This window comes from Alnus glutinosa, chromosome 10 (assembly GCF_958979055.1).
Source record: "Alnus glutinosa chromosome 10, dhAlnGlut1.1, whole genome shotgun sequence".
NCBI classification, from domain to species: domain Eukaryota; kingdom Viridiplantae; phylum Streptophyta; class Magnoliopsida; order Fagales; family Betulaceae; genus Alnus; species Alnus glutinosa.
The window spans coordinates 20,978,201-20,993,117 of record NC_084895.1 but is presented as its reverse complement, the minus strand read 5'-3'; the positions used below and the strand labels follow the sequence as shown (position 1 = coordinate 20,993,117).

At 38.4% G+C, this 14,917-nt stretch overlaps 1 protein-coding gene across 1 annotated transcript in view; it reads right to left on the bottom strand.

The window, feature by feature from the left end:
• The window catches only part of LOC133879745 (protein ARABIDILLO 1), a 29,198-nt gene extending 27,045 nt beyond the window's left edge, over nucleotides 1-2,153 (bottom strand). Inside the window, exons 1-2 of the mRNA XM_062318502.1 lie at nucleotides 1,757-2,153; nucleotides 79-1,601 (exon numbers count right to left, since the gene is read on the bottom strand). Of these exons, the coding sequence (XP_062174486.1) occupies nucleotides 79-1,419 (1,341 nt within the window). The 5' untranslated portion in view covers nucleotides 1,420-1,601; nucleotides 1,757-2,153. The remainder of the gene's footprint in view (nucleotides 1-78; nucleotides 1,602-1,756) is intronic.
• Between the last annotated feature and the right edge of the window lie 12,764 nt (nucleotides 2,154-14,917).

Below are 14,917 nucleotides of genomic sequence, written 5' to 3'. Positions count from 1 at the left end.
CCAACCCATATTTTTAGATCAGAAATAAATTAAGCTTATTAAACATCAGATGGCTCATAATTGGATAAATAAATTTACCTTAGCAGCCTCTGCCTGAAGCCCTTCCCGCCATGATTTTGCTAGATCTAGAAGGAGACGTATGCCACCATCTCGCATAACTGCATCAGCCCTTCCCCAATCTATGTTGGCGTGTTCATCGTCAACGACAACAAACGTTGCAAGTCCTGTAGCAGCCCTTTCTTGAACCTCCTCTTGCGAGCTTTCCATTAAACTAAGCAGCAGTGCCGCACCTTGCTTGAGCCAAAAATCATCCAAACCCTGTTGAGTACTCTCGGCAATGCGCAAAAGTGTATGGGATAGGATCCACTCAACCCAATTCATGATTTCATCCAAGTTTTTGTCCTTATTCTTTACGTTCCTCCAATCCAAAAACACATTTTTCGCTTTGTTCGTAGTATCGACTAATAACGAAGCTATTTCTTTGAAAATATCAGTAAAAAGGGCAAGTAGCAGTTTACCTTTATTTTTATTGACATGAAAACTAGTATATTTTTCAAGAACTGGACAATTCAAGGCACAAAAAACCTTCAAGCTGTCTGATGAGGATAACAGTCTTGACACAGCAGCTGGACCAATATCAGTTCTTGAAACGTCTAACCCAGTCAACTTGGGCAGCTTATGCCAGAAGTCCGAAACCACACCCCACTTCATATTTGATGTCCCAGAAACTGAGAGGAAACGAACTGATACTACATTTCCCAAAGCCATCTCATCTACATTGAGGCAGTCTATAAACCCAATATCAGTCAAATTTGGACAATGCTTTGCCAAGGCATTAATGGCATCACCATGAACATCCCTAATTCCTGAGAGTCGAAGCCTTTTCAATTTAGAACAGCAAAACGCTATTGCTTTTATAGCATCACTACTGATCCTTTCACAGAAATCTGGCCCAAGCTGGAGGCTTTCAAGTGCCTCGTGTCGAGCCACAATCACAGAAAGAGTCGCATCAGTTATTTTCCTGCAATAATCGCCACTTATTTCACACAAATTCCTAGCTTGAAGATGTATTACTGCATCAGCAGACTCTGCACCACGAAACCTAAGCTTCTGAAGATTCCCACATCTAGAAGCAAGGGAAGCTGCCATGGAAACATCACATTTGTGTGCACGAAGATCCAAAGAGTTCCACAAACAAGAAGACATCCCTAGAACCCTCCATGTCCTACAGGTTGATGATAAGCTTGCACGGTCACGATAATTCAGACATGAAAACAGCTGAATCACTGTATCATCAGGCAGGTTAGTCCAATCTACATTCTCTTTTCTCTCCAAAACCAAAACTTCATCTTCTACTTCAGGATAACTTGGCAAAACCTTCCCCTTCCTCGCCACCTTCCGCCGCACCCGACGACTCATATCTCAATCAATTCACACAGACCCAGATGCCAATACCTTTCAATCTCAACTGCCCATATCTTATAAGTGACACAGACCCAGAAACATATATCATTGCCCTCAGTCCTCAGATACCCAATTCCCAAAACCACTTAAGGAACGCAAAAACACCCAGAAAGCAATAGTCTTTCAGCTCAAAAACCCTAAAACTCAAACAAGCATTGAATTGTAAATATAGCTCATATAATTAAAGATTCATAATACACAAGAAACGCAAGGCGACCTATATCAAATAGCCGAGAAAATCCGGAATCAAAAATTCATTACAGGATGCAAAATCAACAATTATTTCTCCTACCTGAGAGCTGAGGCTACGTGGGTTTGTGGGTAAACCCTTAAAATCTTCACGATTGTCCAGCAAATTATGTCTCTTACAGAATTAGATTGAAGAAGCTTCAACGGATGAGAGAGAAACAGAGACAGAGACAGAGACAGAGAGACGGAGAGGGAGGGAGAGAGAGAGAGAGAGCGAGAGATAGAGAGGGAGAGAGGAGACAAAGCTTAGAGCGAAGAATTCAGGTAGGTATTAAGGCAGAAAAGAAAGCCAAACCCTCAAAGCATGTGTCTACCCCTCTCCCCAATATTTCCCTATTTGTTGTGGTATTTGTTGTTGTGCACCAGGAGAGAGAGTGGTGTGAAACTTCAGCCTCATCAGCGATTACCAATCTATTCTCAGCTCCATTGCACATTATTGACGATTTTTCAAGATTGTATATGGGATATGGTCATCCCTTTTTTTTGTAATTTTTTGAGCTTCAAAACTGATTATTTCTTTTTTCTTTTTCTTTTTCTTTTTCTTTTTCATTTTTTTTTCTTTACCAAAACCAGGCCAAAAAAAAATTGAAGAACGAAAATAGAAGAGGGATGAGAAGCTTTAGTATAAACGAGTTGAGTAGATTGAAATGTTTGAATGTAATCAATTTATATTACTATCAAGTTTGTTAATATCTCTTAGCTATTGAGTTTGTTATTTTACAAGATCAAGTCAAATCCAAGCTTAATTTAAGTTTAAACTGTATATTCAAGTTTGATTTATTAGTTTCTACATGTTAGAATAATATGATTTTGATTACTTTTTTTAAGTTGTTACATGTTGGAATACTAAATAAATGATTAAATTAACAATTTTTTTTATCAATTTAAGTTTTTAGAATAAGTGTTAGCATGGTACCAAAGCAAAAATAGTCACTTTATTTCTTTCGTTTATTTCTCGTTTTAAGATTTTAAGATAAATAGTAGTTTAGCACATCATATTAACCGCACATAATATTAACATTTAATATCTACTAAATTGAATTTCAATTTGTTCAACATTAATTTGTTAAGTGACTTATAGATTCTCCTTAATTTTGCTTGAATTGATTATCTAATGAACAAGCCCAAATGAGAAGTTTGATGAGCCTTTTTTTTTTTTTTTTTGTTCTAATTTGATGAGCTGAATTAATGAATAGCTTGAATTGTTTAAAACACTTGTGCATAACTAATTTATTACATAGAAGAAGTGCCACAAAAGTTTGTTTAAAAGTGATATTTTGGTTCACTTTGATAAGGAGTTTGAAACTCGTCGGATGTTATGTTCTCGATCGTTGTTTACAAATTATGCTAAATGTTTTTTTTCCCCTAAGCTAATGAAGATTCACTGATTATTCATCATGCATACAAGAAGGAGCCATAAATTTTTATTGTAAGAGGCCCAAACATGAATGAAAAATATACTAAGTTAGAAGGGCCACAGTATGAATATACATGTTGATAAATTAACAGTTTCTACCATATAATAGGAATATGCATGTTGCCAACTCCTTATCCTTTTATAATTTATTTATCTTCGGATGAGATATATATTTCCCTTGACTCTCCCTCCTATCTCAAATCTTTGGCTCGTGATTTTTTTGCATTGTCATACAAACATTTGATTTCCTCCAATAATTTAGTCTGCAAGTAAAAATTTGGCATTGTAAAACTTTGTAACTAAAACTTTGCATTGTAAAACGTTAACTATACATATCTATAAGACTATAAGATATTTATACAGACGTGAACCAAATATTAATTGCAAAGATATGTGTCACAATCATTTTATTGTGATCAAGTGAAACACGTTTATTATTTTTCTAAGTGAACGCATTTATTGTTTTTATTAGATCATGTCATACACATTTTGGATCACTGTCAAAACTTGTGAAATGTACATAAATTACAAGAAGCTCGTAACCATAAGAATTAGAAGAAGAAAAATCACAAATTATATTATTTGTTCTTATTTATATATTTGTAACTGATTATGCCTATTTTTGTACGATCAGACTAGACTCTGGATACTTGCAAAACATAGAACTGAGTTGGCGCCGACTTGAGAGCTAGCGAGGGAGCCTGCAATGATTAAGGCTTCATAAATTTGTTCCAACAGCCACTAGGTAAAATGCAAGAAAATATTTTTTTTTTTATAAGTCATTGACTCATTACACTTAGTATAAGTAGTGTCGAGCTCGGTAACGCCTACTTGAAACCAAGCATGTTGTCGAGATTCTCCAGTTACTTACAATATCTAACAACAAATGTGGTAGTAAATGGATCCACTATAAAAAAAGGTTGCTTGCTCAACATAAGAGTAGAAATTAGAAATTTCTCTTAATGGTCTCTTCCAATAAGCTTTTCTAAAGCAAAATCTTTATAAAGATGAGAAAACATACATAGACCGAAAAATGATATTTCAACAAACCAAATGCAACTAAATAAACTCTTTTGATGTTTTTTCATGAACTAAAAACTGCTCTAAACTATAGTTATCAAATAAAAATTAAAAATATTGTAGTATGAAATCAAATAACTATAGTTATCAAATACGAATCTTATTATGAAATATCTCAACAAAGAAAAGCAAATGAGGTAAAATAGAGTGTATTGGTTTATTTTAATTGGCTACATTCTGGTTGACAAAAATGCTTCCATATCAAGGACTTCCATAGTAAGGACATCGTAAATCCAGAAGATTTGTTGTAGAATATTAATTCCAATATGGAAAGAGCTGAACAATGAAGTATCTGCACAGAATATCCCTAAGAATGCAATTTCCTGTTGAATGAAATATTCTAAAGACTTTACAGCTCAGAAAGTCGGTTTTCCCTACAGTCCGCCCGGACGCCTAGCTCCAAATATGAAGGTCCAAACGGCGCAGCAGACACTAGCCACAAAGAGCATCCATCTACAAGAAGTCCGGACGGCCTAGCAGATATGAGCCACAAAGAGCACCCGTCTGCAAGAATGTTCGGACGCTGATGCGATGACTGCAGATAGTAGAAGTTCTTTATGCAACCATCCGGAAGCTAGGGTTGCAAGTCCGTACGCGCTTCAGTGATTACTCGAAGTTTTAGTTGCAGGTCCGGACACCAAAGGCTAGGTCAAAGTTTAAGGTACGACTACTGCAAAAGGGTTTGTGAGTACTACTATCTTGTCACGAGCTTTTTCTTCTGAATAGTAAATTTTCTGGGTTTGGCTACCACGAAGTAGTTTTTCTCTTTGGTGCAAAGAATTTCCACTTTATAACCAAAATATTTGTGTCCTTTACTTTTCTACTTTATATTTTGGTTGCATGTTTTATGGTTGATTTTATCTGTTAGGAGTCATAATTATTTTTCAATTGGTATTAGAGCAGGTTCACCCATGTTCGGATTAATTTTTTGAGTGTTATCCTTAGACTCCTTTATTTTTTTCTCATGTCTCTAAATCTTAATTCAATTCCCGCCTTTAATGGTACAAATTATGGCTATTGGAAAGCGAGAATGAGATTCTTTTTTAAAAGGGAAAATTACACTTTACCCCCTTGAAGTTGACACCAATTCGCAATTATGGTAACAATGTTTCAATTGTGTCAATTACAGCCCATAAAGTTCAAGAAATTTGCAATCCACCCCCTTCCATCCAATTGTGTCGTCTAAAGAGATGGAAGTGACCCCACGTACCGCGCACGCGCCTTTTTTAGACAAAGGTGGACAAAAATGCCTTCATTTAAATGGCACCGTTTTGTCCAAAAATCCCAAAAAAATTCATCAAAACACTTTTCGCCTCTCCAAACAGTAGGATATGAACCTGGGACACGTGTCCCTCCTCAGAGCCGTCCTCCTCTCTTCGTCTATACGATGGTGGTCTGTCGATGATTGATGGTGTTCGGCGGTTCTATTTGGTTCGGAGAGCGTCTTCTTGTCTCCCTTCCCTGTTTTAACATGCACTTTCACTTAAAGTAATTCTTGAACATCTTTTGCAAACATGAAATCCAGCTCATGGTTGCCTTCATCAAACAAGTTCACCTGTCATGAAGCTGGAGTCAAGGCATTGTTATGAGTATCTCTCTGGAATTGACTGAAAATAATTTATTGACTTCTAATTTAAACTAAGTGTGTGTGTGTGTGTGTGTGTGTGTGTGTGTGTGTGTGTGTGTGTGTGTGTGTGTGCAAACAAATATCTTAAATGCGGAATTTAAATAAGACAAGATATTTTTTACGAAGTGGAAACTCTATGAAGAGAAAAAAACCATTTCGGAGCAGCCAAACCCAGGAAATCCATTATCCAAAAACAAAGCTAGTTACAAGACACTCGTACTCACATAACCTTATGCAGTAGTCATACCTTTAACTTTGACGTGTAGCCCAACACGAACGCTTCCCAACCAGATCTTCTACTTGAAGGGGTTTTTGATGGATTCCTTTACCCTAGGGTCGACCCCTAAGATAGACTTCACATGAACACTTGAGCACACACTGGCAACGGCTTGAGAGCTAGCGGATCTTCGATTCTCCCTAAACACCCTCTCAAAACAGAATGGAATTCACCACCGAATTCTGTACAAAACACAGACCTAGAACCCCCTATTTATAGGCTTAAAGATACCTCAAAAGCTGCTGAGATTCGGACTCTGTCTGTCGAGCGTCCGGATGGAAGTTTGCCACGTCCGGACGGATTTCTGGGATATCCTTCAGAAACAACGCAATTCTATCCTTATCAGGTTTGCGTCCGGATGACTTGACCGAGCGTCGGGACGGTCTTTGCTAAAATCCTTTCCGCGTTCGAACGAAAATCTGGAGTTATCTGAATTACTAGATATTTCCGGACGTGTTGCCGAGTCGTCCGGACGGCTTGCAGAGACTTCCTAAACAGTGTCGACTTCTGAAATACAACTCCTTATTGAATACTGATTGACCTAGCGTCCGGACGGTGTTGCTTTGACGTCCGGACGTCTTCAATGTTTATCTGTAAGACACTGCAGGGCGTCTGGGCGTCTTCAAAGGCCCGTCCGGACGGTTTCACAAGAACCGGCTGATTTGACTTGTTTTTTTTGTAATTGATTCTTCATGGATATCTTCTAGAAGCTTATGAACAGTAAATGTCTGAATATATAAAGATTCTGATTTGAAAACCGACTGTCCTGTTAAAACACAACCATTACATAAAAGTGTTTTTGTTTTAATCAGAATGTAGCCGATAAAAATACTAACAAACTCCCCATTTGGCCATTTTAGGACAAAAACACTTGACCGATTTGGAAATACATTTCCAGTCTAAATACCAACAACCCCCAAAATAAAAAATACTCCCCCTTTTTGTCAAACAATGACAAAGGGTAAACAGAGTATTAAACCATAAGTGTTTAATAAATACAACACAAAGTAAGCACATATGTAAAATTGTTCAAACACCAAAATAAGAACATAACATAAATAAAACTCAATCATCATCATCATTCTGCTTAGGATGATGATATTTGAGACACTCACTGATGTCGATCTGGCTCTGCTCGACACACTCCCCTATAAGATTGACTTCCCGCTGAAGAGCTGACATGGAAGTCATAAGCTGTGCAAAAGCAGCCTCAATGTCAAAGGTGGGAGGCATAGCCTGTGATGATGATGACGTAGCTGCTGTGGGGAGATCTGGTGGAGGCTGAGGAACAGCGCCTTAAGCCTCATGCCGCAACTGGCTCATGAGAGTCTGGATGCCAAGGGGATCTGGGATTCGTGAGCGGGGCTCAGAGTCTGAAACATCTGTCACGACCTGCAGACAAATTTGAGTGATCAAAGACCCAAAAGAGAGACTCGTGTTCTTCTCATCTTGAACCTCAAGCATTGTGTGCAAGATGTGCTTGCACAGGCAAAATGGAGTCCGCATCACTATGGCATACAGAAGGGTGGCCTTCTTGAGAGTCAGCTCACTCCGACGAGCTTGAGGCCAGATGTTTGTCACCACAATTTTTGCTAAAAATCGGTGCATAGGAGCAAAGGCACCGATGTGGATGATGTGTGTTTTAAATAGTACTCGCAAGTGCACGAATCGTTTTGCAATATAGTGTTATGCAAGTGCGAGGTCGATCCCACAGGGAAATGGTCAAATATTAGTGTCTTGCTTGATTAACCCCATTTTAACCTAGTTCCAAAGGTTTGAGAAATGATTGAAGAACAAAAGACTAATGGAAAGAGATGTAATGAAATATGCAAATTAAAAGGAACTAAGGTTAAGGAATCCACCAAACCAAATCCTACAACTCACACTCTTGGTTTCCACTTGAACACCCAAAGAACATTAAGCTTAGGGTGTTATTCAAGTCTCTTAACCATAAACCCAAGAACCATTAAATGAATCCAACACATTGACAAATCACAAAGAGTACCGATCGAAATCAAAACATCCAATGTATCATTCAATCACAATGGATATCATCATTCAAACCGATAAAATAATGTATTAGTCGGTTGAAACACATAAAATGTCCTCTATCCACCACTAACCACATTCATTGCAAAAGATAAAGCTTTAAATGAATGGAACTTGAACAACTAATATGATATATCATTAAATGTGCAAGTGGTACAGCAAGATTGTGAGTGTCATCAATGGAAAGGTTTCATCCTCAACCCTAGTTGAGGTTACTAGCCTTCCATGACTAAGAACACCACAAGAAAATGATGAACAACCATGGAAATGAAAAAAAAAAGCTTTACAAAGAGAAAGTATCTGAAAATAAACTACTGAATTACACTACAAGAAGCACGAAATTAAACCTATCTACAGAGTTTCTGCTCTATTCTTTCCTCTCCTATTCTCTCTACTACTCTCTCCTTCCACAAGGGGGTGGCCATGGCTTTTATAGAAGAAAGCTTAGGGCAAGAAATGACTCTTCTACCCTCCTCTAAGGTTCCTCTGCAGCTAGAGACAACCACAAACACGAAACCAGCGTGTTCTGCAGCGGAAATTAGAGGGAGGACTGCTTTTTAGCTTCTGATTGGGCGTTCTGGCGCGCTCTGCAAAAGCAGTTTTTGGGAAATTTCGATCGATCGACTTTTATTTCGATCGATCGACTTCGGGCAAATATTCGATCGATCGAATTTTAAGTTCGATCGATCGACTTGTCAGGGTCTCCGAATTTCCAGCTATTTCTTTATGAAATTTGTCATTCCTCTCTTATTGTCCTACAGAAACAGAAAACACAAAAACTAACCAAAACATTAGAAAATAACAAGGCTAAAGGTCTAACTAGTGCAAATCAAGGGGTCCAAATACACAATATTTGGCACTCATCAGTTGATCTGGGAGTGGGACTTGTCCTTGCGTTGTGGTCTCGTCCCAAAGAAGTCATGAAGAAAATCAATGCGGGGAGCCTCATCAGGAAACGGAGCTCCAGAGACTAGCAGAACAAGGACCCCGATCACTAAACTGATAAGCTGGGGATCTATCAGAATAGTCTGGCCTCTGACCATAGTCAGCATGATCAGTCCACGATTATCATCCTGAGTGACGATCATATGGCCATAAAATTTCCGCACCAGTCTGGGAAAGGCTTGGCAGGCACAATTGTAAAGGTACTCCCAGTTGTTCTCCAGGAGCATTTGAGCAATAGGAAGCAGAACGGGGGTCTCTCAGATCTGGGCGGAGAAGATTCCGCTTAGATAGGACCTGTCGTGATTGCATACGGTGTAATCGATCAGCAACTGATTCCTCAATTCTTTGTCTGACTTGGGGAGGAGAACCGTCTGAAGACATAATTTCTGGACTAAAAAAAAATGAAATCATTAATTCTTGTTAGTTAAAAAAATTTGTGCAATAATATATATTAAACTCAAAAAAATGAAAACTCAAAACAAACTTATTTTAAGCATGAAAACCTTAAAAAAAAAATTAGTAAAAGAGTATAAATACATACCTGGGGAGGAGATAAAATGCAAAGATGATACGTGCACGTGAGAAATATGCATAAAAATCACAAGGAAAACGCACAAGACGACAAAAAATCACAAAAGGAGAGGAGAAAGTGACGTGCAGCACCAAGGAGAATGCGATTTAACCCTACAAGGTTCACCGTCCGGACAGAACTTAAGTGACGTTCGGACGTAGTGCCTCGTAGAGGTCGCAAAAACATCCTCGTCCGGACAAGAAGAATGAACGTCTGGACGAATCAGCCGTATCGTTCGGACAACCAGAATAACAATCAGAACATACAGGAGCACAGTTAGGACGTCTCGAAACACCGTCTGGACGCTTCACACAAAAAAATCTGAAAAATAGAGGAAAAAGAGCAGGAAAAATATTTTTCAAATAATTTCCAGAGCATGCACGTATATAACACTAATATCTTAGTTCAATTAGCATTTTAAAAAAAAATTCCAAGATATAATTGAGAGTTATGTTTTAATCACGACAAGAATTTCCCTGCAGAATGACATTTTTCAATAGAAAACTTAACTCATGCGATGTGTGTGCGTGTGTGTGTGTGAATGCTTTCTCAATAAAGTATGAAGTATGCTGATATGACTTAAAACACCCAGATTTTTCAAAGAAAAGAGAAAATTAATGTTAAATCAGTCAAAAGTCAAACCTTATTATGCTAGGGCCTAGTTACCTTCATCTGATACACTCCCCCTAAACTGCAACACTTTTCTTTTACTATGTCCTTTAGTGATCGTCTATTTCTGCAATGATGTGATCACTGACTGTTTCTTTAAGGACAAGATCAAGAACAGATTTATAGCATAATCAGTGGATCTTTTTATGAATCCATTTTTATTCAGTTTTGAATGCCTTTTATCACTTGGTGCTACAACCTAAAAAAAATGCCAGAATTTATGAGTTCTAGGTTCAACTAGCGAGTTGGTCAATTTGACCATCTTGGCAAAACAAAATCTCGCCCATTTAAAAAATTCAGAAGCTAAAAGTCAGAGGAGAGACACAAATACCTTAGGGGAGCCTTGGATAGTGCACATTTTTCATCGTAAGAGAAAAGCAACTATCTAGTATGGATGCCACTGGGAAACTTCGCAGATATAAAAAAAACTCTCAGTTATATAAAGGCAAATGAATAAATGCATCATAAACTGAGACATCAGTTAAATATACATAAGATATCTGGAAGTTATAAAACAATAAACCTCTGCATCCTTTTAAACCCCCCCCCCCCCCCCCCCCTTTTTTTTTTTAAAAAAAATGCTTTCAAAATAAAGAGAGTAGTGTTGACCAAGAATGTATGGTAAAAACAAACCTGACCTCCAGAAGAGAGGTTTGAGAGTAACAAGGTAGAAAAACAGCCCCTCGACGTGCTTTTACTATCATCCCTATTTAATACCTGCAGAATTTCCTCAAAACAACCCAAGAGGAAGTATAGGGATAGAAATGATGGTTCCAAAACAACATGCAAAGTTTTTTATAAGATGATAAAATAAAATAAACTATGCAAGTGTACCTGTCATGCTCTAGGATTTAGGAACAAAAAAAATCCTAGGCATGTGTGACCTTACCTACTAGGTAGGTCTGCTCCCCCTTGGGGAGTGTATGTCCTCATCCTGTCCTGTCCTTCCTTCTGAAGCTGTAGAGCCAAAAATCTGACCAGATCTTGCATGAAAGTACTAGCGAAAGATGTTCCTTCACTGAAGATTTCCCTTGTTGCAGTCTTCTTGGGGACCCAAGTCTTTTTTGCTTGAGTAGGCTTCTGCAGCTCTGAAGCTTTGAAACATGATTTTTGGGCGGAGATCTATGATGCTTGGGAGGCTTAGATGGAGGACACCTTGATCTGATATGATTGCTAACTCCACATTGGTGACACATGGGAGTTTTAGGAGCCAGCATTTTTTCTTCTGCTGAACTTGCCAATGTGGGCAATTTGGTCTGATGTGCCCTAGCTCGCCACAGTGATGGCATGTGGGAGGCTTTCTCTTGATAGGAAGCTTGACCAGAGGCTGAGGGTTGAAAGGAACTTCTCCTTCCATAACTACTTTTCCCTTATCCATTCTTGGAGGTGGAAATTCAGGAATAACTGGCCTCACGAAAATGATCTTGGAGGTAAACGGAGTATTAGAAGTAGGAACATACCCGAGTCTGGTCTTGTCAGTTGGGCACTTATGAATGGAGAGCATGCAAGTGAGCTTCTCGTTTGAGACTCTTTCCAGTTGTAACTATGTCTCCAGTAGCCTCTCTTCTAAATCATTAATCTTTATGAATTATGAGCATGGAAGTCTTTTCAGTTCTAAGATTGTTCAGTTCTAGAACTTGCTGCTTGTATTTCTCCCTCAACTTTAGAAATTCTACATATTGAAGTTGATAGGCTGACTACATATCTTCTTCTTCTTCACTATCCTCAGAGTAGTAAGACTGAGAATCCTCCTTATCTTCATGTGGGGCTACGAATGCTAGGAATTTTTCTTCCTCAGGAGTTTCTTCTTCTTTCTTAAACTCATCGCTGAGAGTTGCATTAAAGGCTTTCCCTCTTTGTTTCTTCAGATTTGCACATTTAGTCCTGATGTGCCCAAAGCCTGAACATTTGAAGCACTGAGGACCCCTCGGATCTTTCTTCTTTGCTTCTTCTGTATCAGCTGTAGGAGGAGCCTTTCTTAATTTGTCAGAGAACTTCTTCTTGAATTTATTATTCTTCATAAAACGCTCGAAGTTCTTGGCTAACATAGCCATTGCATCTTCATCAACATCGTAGTCTTCACCAGATGAGACTACGGATTTTTTCTTGGATGCCTTAGATGCTTTGAGGGCAACTGTCTTTGCCTTTCTGACCAAAGGTAAGGAATATTCGTATGTTTGAAGAGATCCTACCAGCTCTTCAATCTTCATCTCCTCCAGATCCTTGCTTTCTTCTATAGTTGTTACCTTAATCCTGAAATGCTTAGGCAAAGATCTTAGTATCTTTCGGATGTGTTTTACATCCGAGATTTGCTTCCCAAGACTTACCATAGAGTTTCTTAGGTCGCTAATCTTAGTGTAGAACTCTCAGAATATATCGTCTTCTAGCATCTTAATTTCTTCAAATTTAGAAATCAACATTTGAAGTTTGGCTGATTTTACTAGTTTTGTGCATTCATATGTTGTTTCTAGAATTTGCCATGCATCTTTAGCAATTTCACAATTTGAAATTCTTACGAATTCAGACGGTGAAAGTGCTTGACATAGTGCATGGAGGGACTTATCATTGGAAAGCCTTGCGCTTGTTTGAACAACAGTAATTTCATCTGTTTCTTCTAGTTTAATCCAACCAGTTTCAACAATTTTCCAGATGTCAATAGATTTTAAAAAGAAGCGCATCCAGGCTTTCTAATAGCCAAAGTTTGTCCCATCAAAGGACGGAACAGAATTAAGATTTTGAGACATAATAATCAAAAACAGAAGTCAAAAGGATACACTCAAGAAATAAATCCGAAACAGAGTGTACCAAGCTCTGATACCAATTGAAAATAATTTATTGACTTCTAATTTAAACCAAGTGTGTGTGTGTGTGTGTGTGTGTGTGTGTGTGTGTGTGTGTGTGTGTTTGTGCGCAAACAAATATCTTAAATGCGGAATTTAAATAAGATAAGATATTTGTTACGAAGTGGAAACTCTATGAAGAGAAAAAACTACTCCGGGGCAGCCAAACCCAGGAAATTCACTATCCAAAAACAAAGCTAGTTACAAGACACTCGTACTCACATAACCCTATGCAGTAGTCATACCTTTAACTCTGACGTGTAGCCCAATACGAACGCTTTCCAACCAGATCTTCCACCTGAAGGGGTTTTTGATGGATTCCTTTACCCTAGGGCCGACCCCTAAGATAGACTTCACACGAACACTTGAGCACACACTGGCAACGACTTGAGAGCTAGTGGAGCTTCGATTCTCCCTAAACACCCTCTCAAAGCACTATGAAATTCACCACCGAATTCTGTACAAAACACAGACCTAGAGCCCCCTATTTATAGGCTTAAAGAGACCTCAAAAGCTGCTGAGATTCAGACTCTGTCTGTCGAGCGTCTGGACGGAAGTTTGCCTCGTCCCGACGGATTTCTACAATATCCTTTAGAAACAGCGCAATTCTATCCTTATCAGGTTTGCATCCCAACGGCTTGACTGAGAGTCCGGACGGTCTTTGCTAAAATCCTTTCCGCGTTCGAATAGAAATCTGGAGTTATCTGAATTACAGGATATCGTCCGGATGTGTTGCCGAGTCGTCCAGACGGCTTGTAGAGACTTCCCAAACAGTATCGACTTATGAAATACAACTCCTTATTGAATACTGATTGACCTAGCGTCCGGACGGTGTTGCTCTGACGTCCGGATGTCTTCAATATTTATTTGTAAGACACTGCTGGGCGTCCGGACGTCTTCAAAGGCCCGTCCATACGGTTGCACAGGAATCGATTGATTTGACTTGTTTTTTGTAATGGACTCTTCATGGATACTCTTAGAAGCTTGTGAACAGCAAATGTCTGAATTTATGAAGATTCTGATTTGAAAACCGACTGTCCTATTAAAACGCAACCATTACATAAAGTATTTTTGTTTTAACCAGAATGTAGCCAATAAAAATACTAACATTGACCATAAACCTCCACCACCGTCAAGTCGGCACCATTCCCCATCGGCACCATTCCCCAAAATCGGCCCAAAACCTAAATTGAAAAGCAATTATACAACTGCCGGTTATCTATTTAATAACCGCTAACCGGCAATTATAAAAATAACCGCCTCCGCTTAGGCGATTAGCGGTTTTAGCCAATAACCACCGGTTATAACCGTTTGCATGTACATCCCTACCAGCATGTATGCAACTACGTACCAACCTGCTTTGAATGATGAAACTATAATAAAGAGCCTTTTCATGATAACACAAAAATATGCAACTACTAAAATAATTAAGTTTGTTGATCATTTGTCGTGGATGATGAACTAAAGAGAAAAAGAAAATATGAATAAGAAAATTTTGCATTTATGAGTGAGCCTATTTATAGTTGAATGAAGCAGGCGGAAAATGAAAATATAAGTGTAAAATCAGGAAAATAAAAAATAATAATCATAATTGATTTACAACAATTATGGTGAGCCAAATATGACAAAAAGAAGAAGGAATAATGTCATAATATTCTAAGAATATTACGATAATATTTTATATTCTAACATCCGTGATAGCATAGAGAGAGAGACCAGTTTGAGTTTG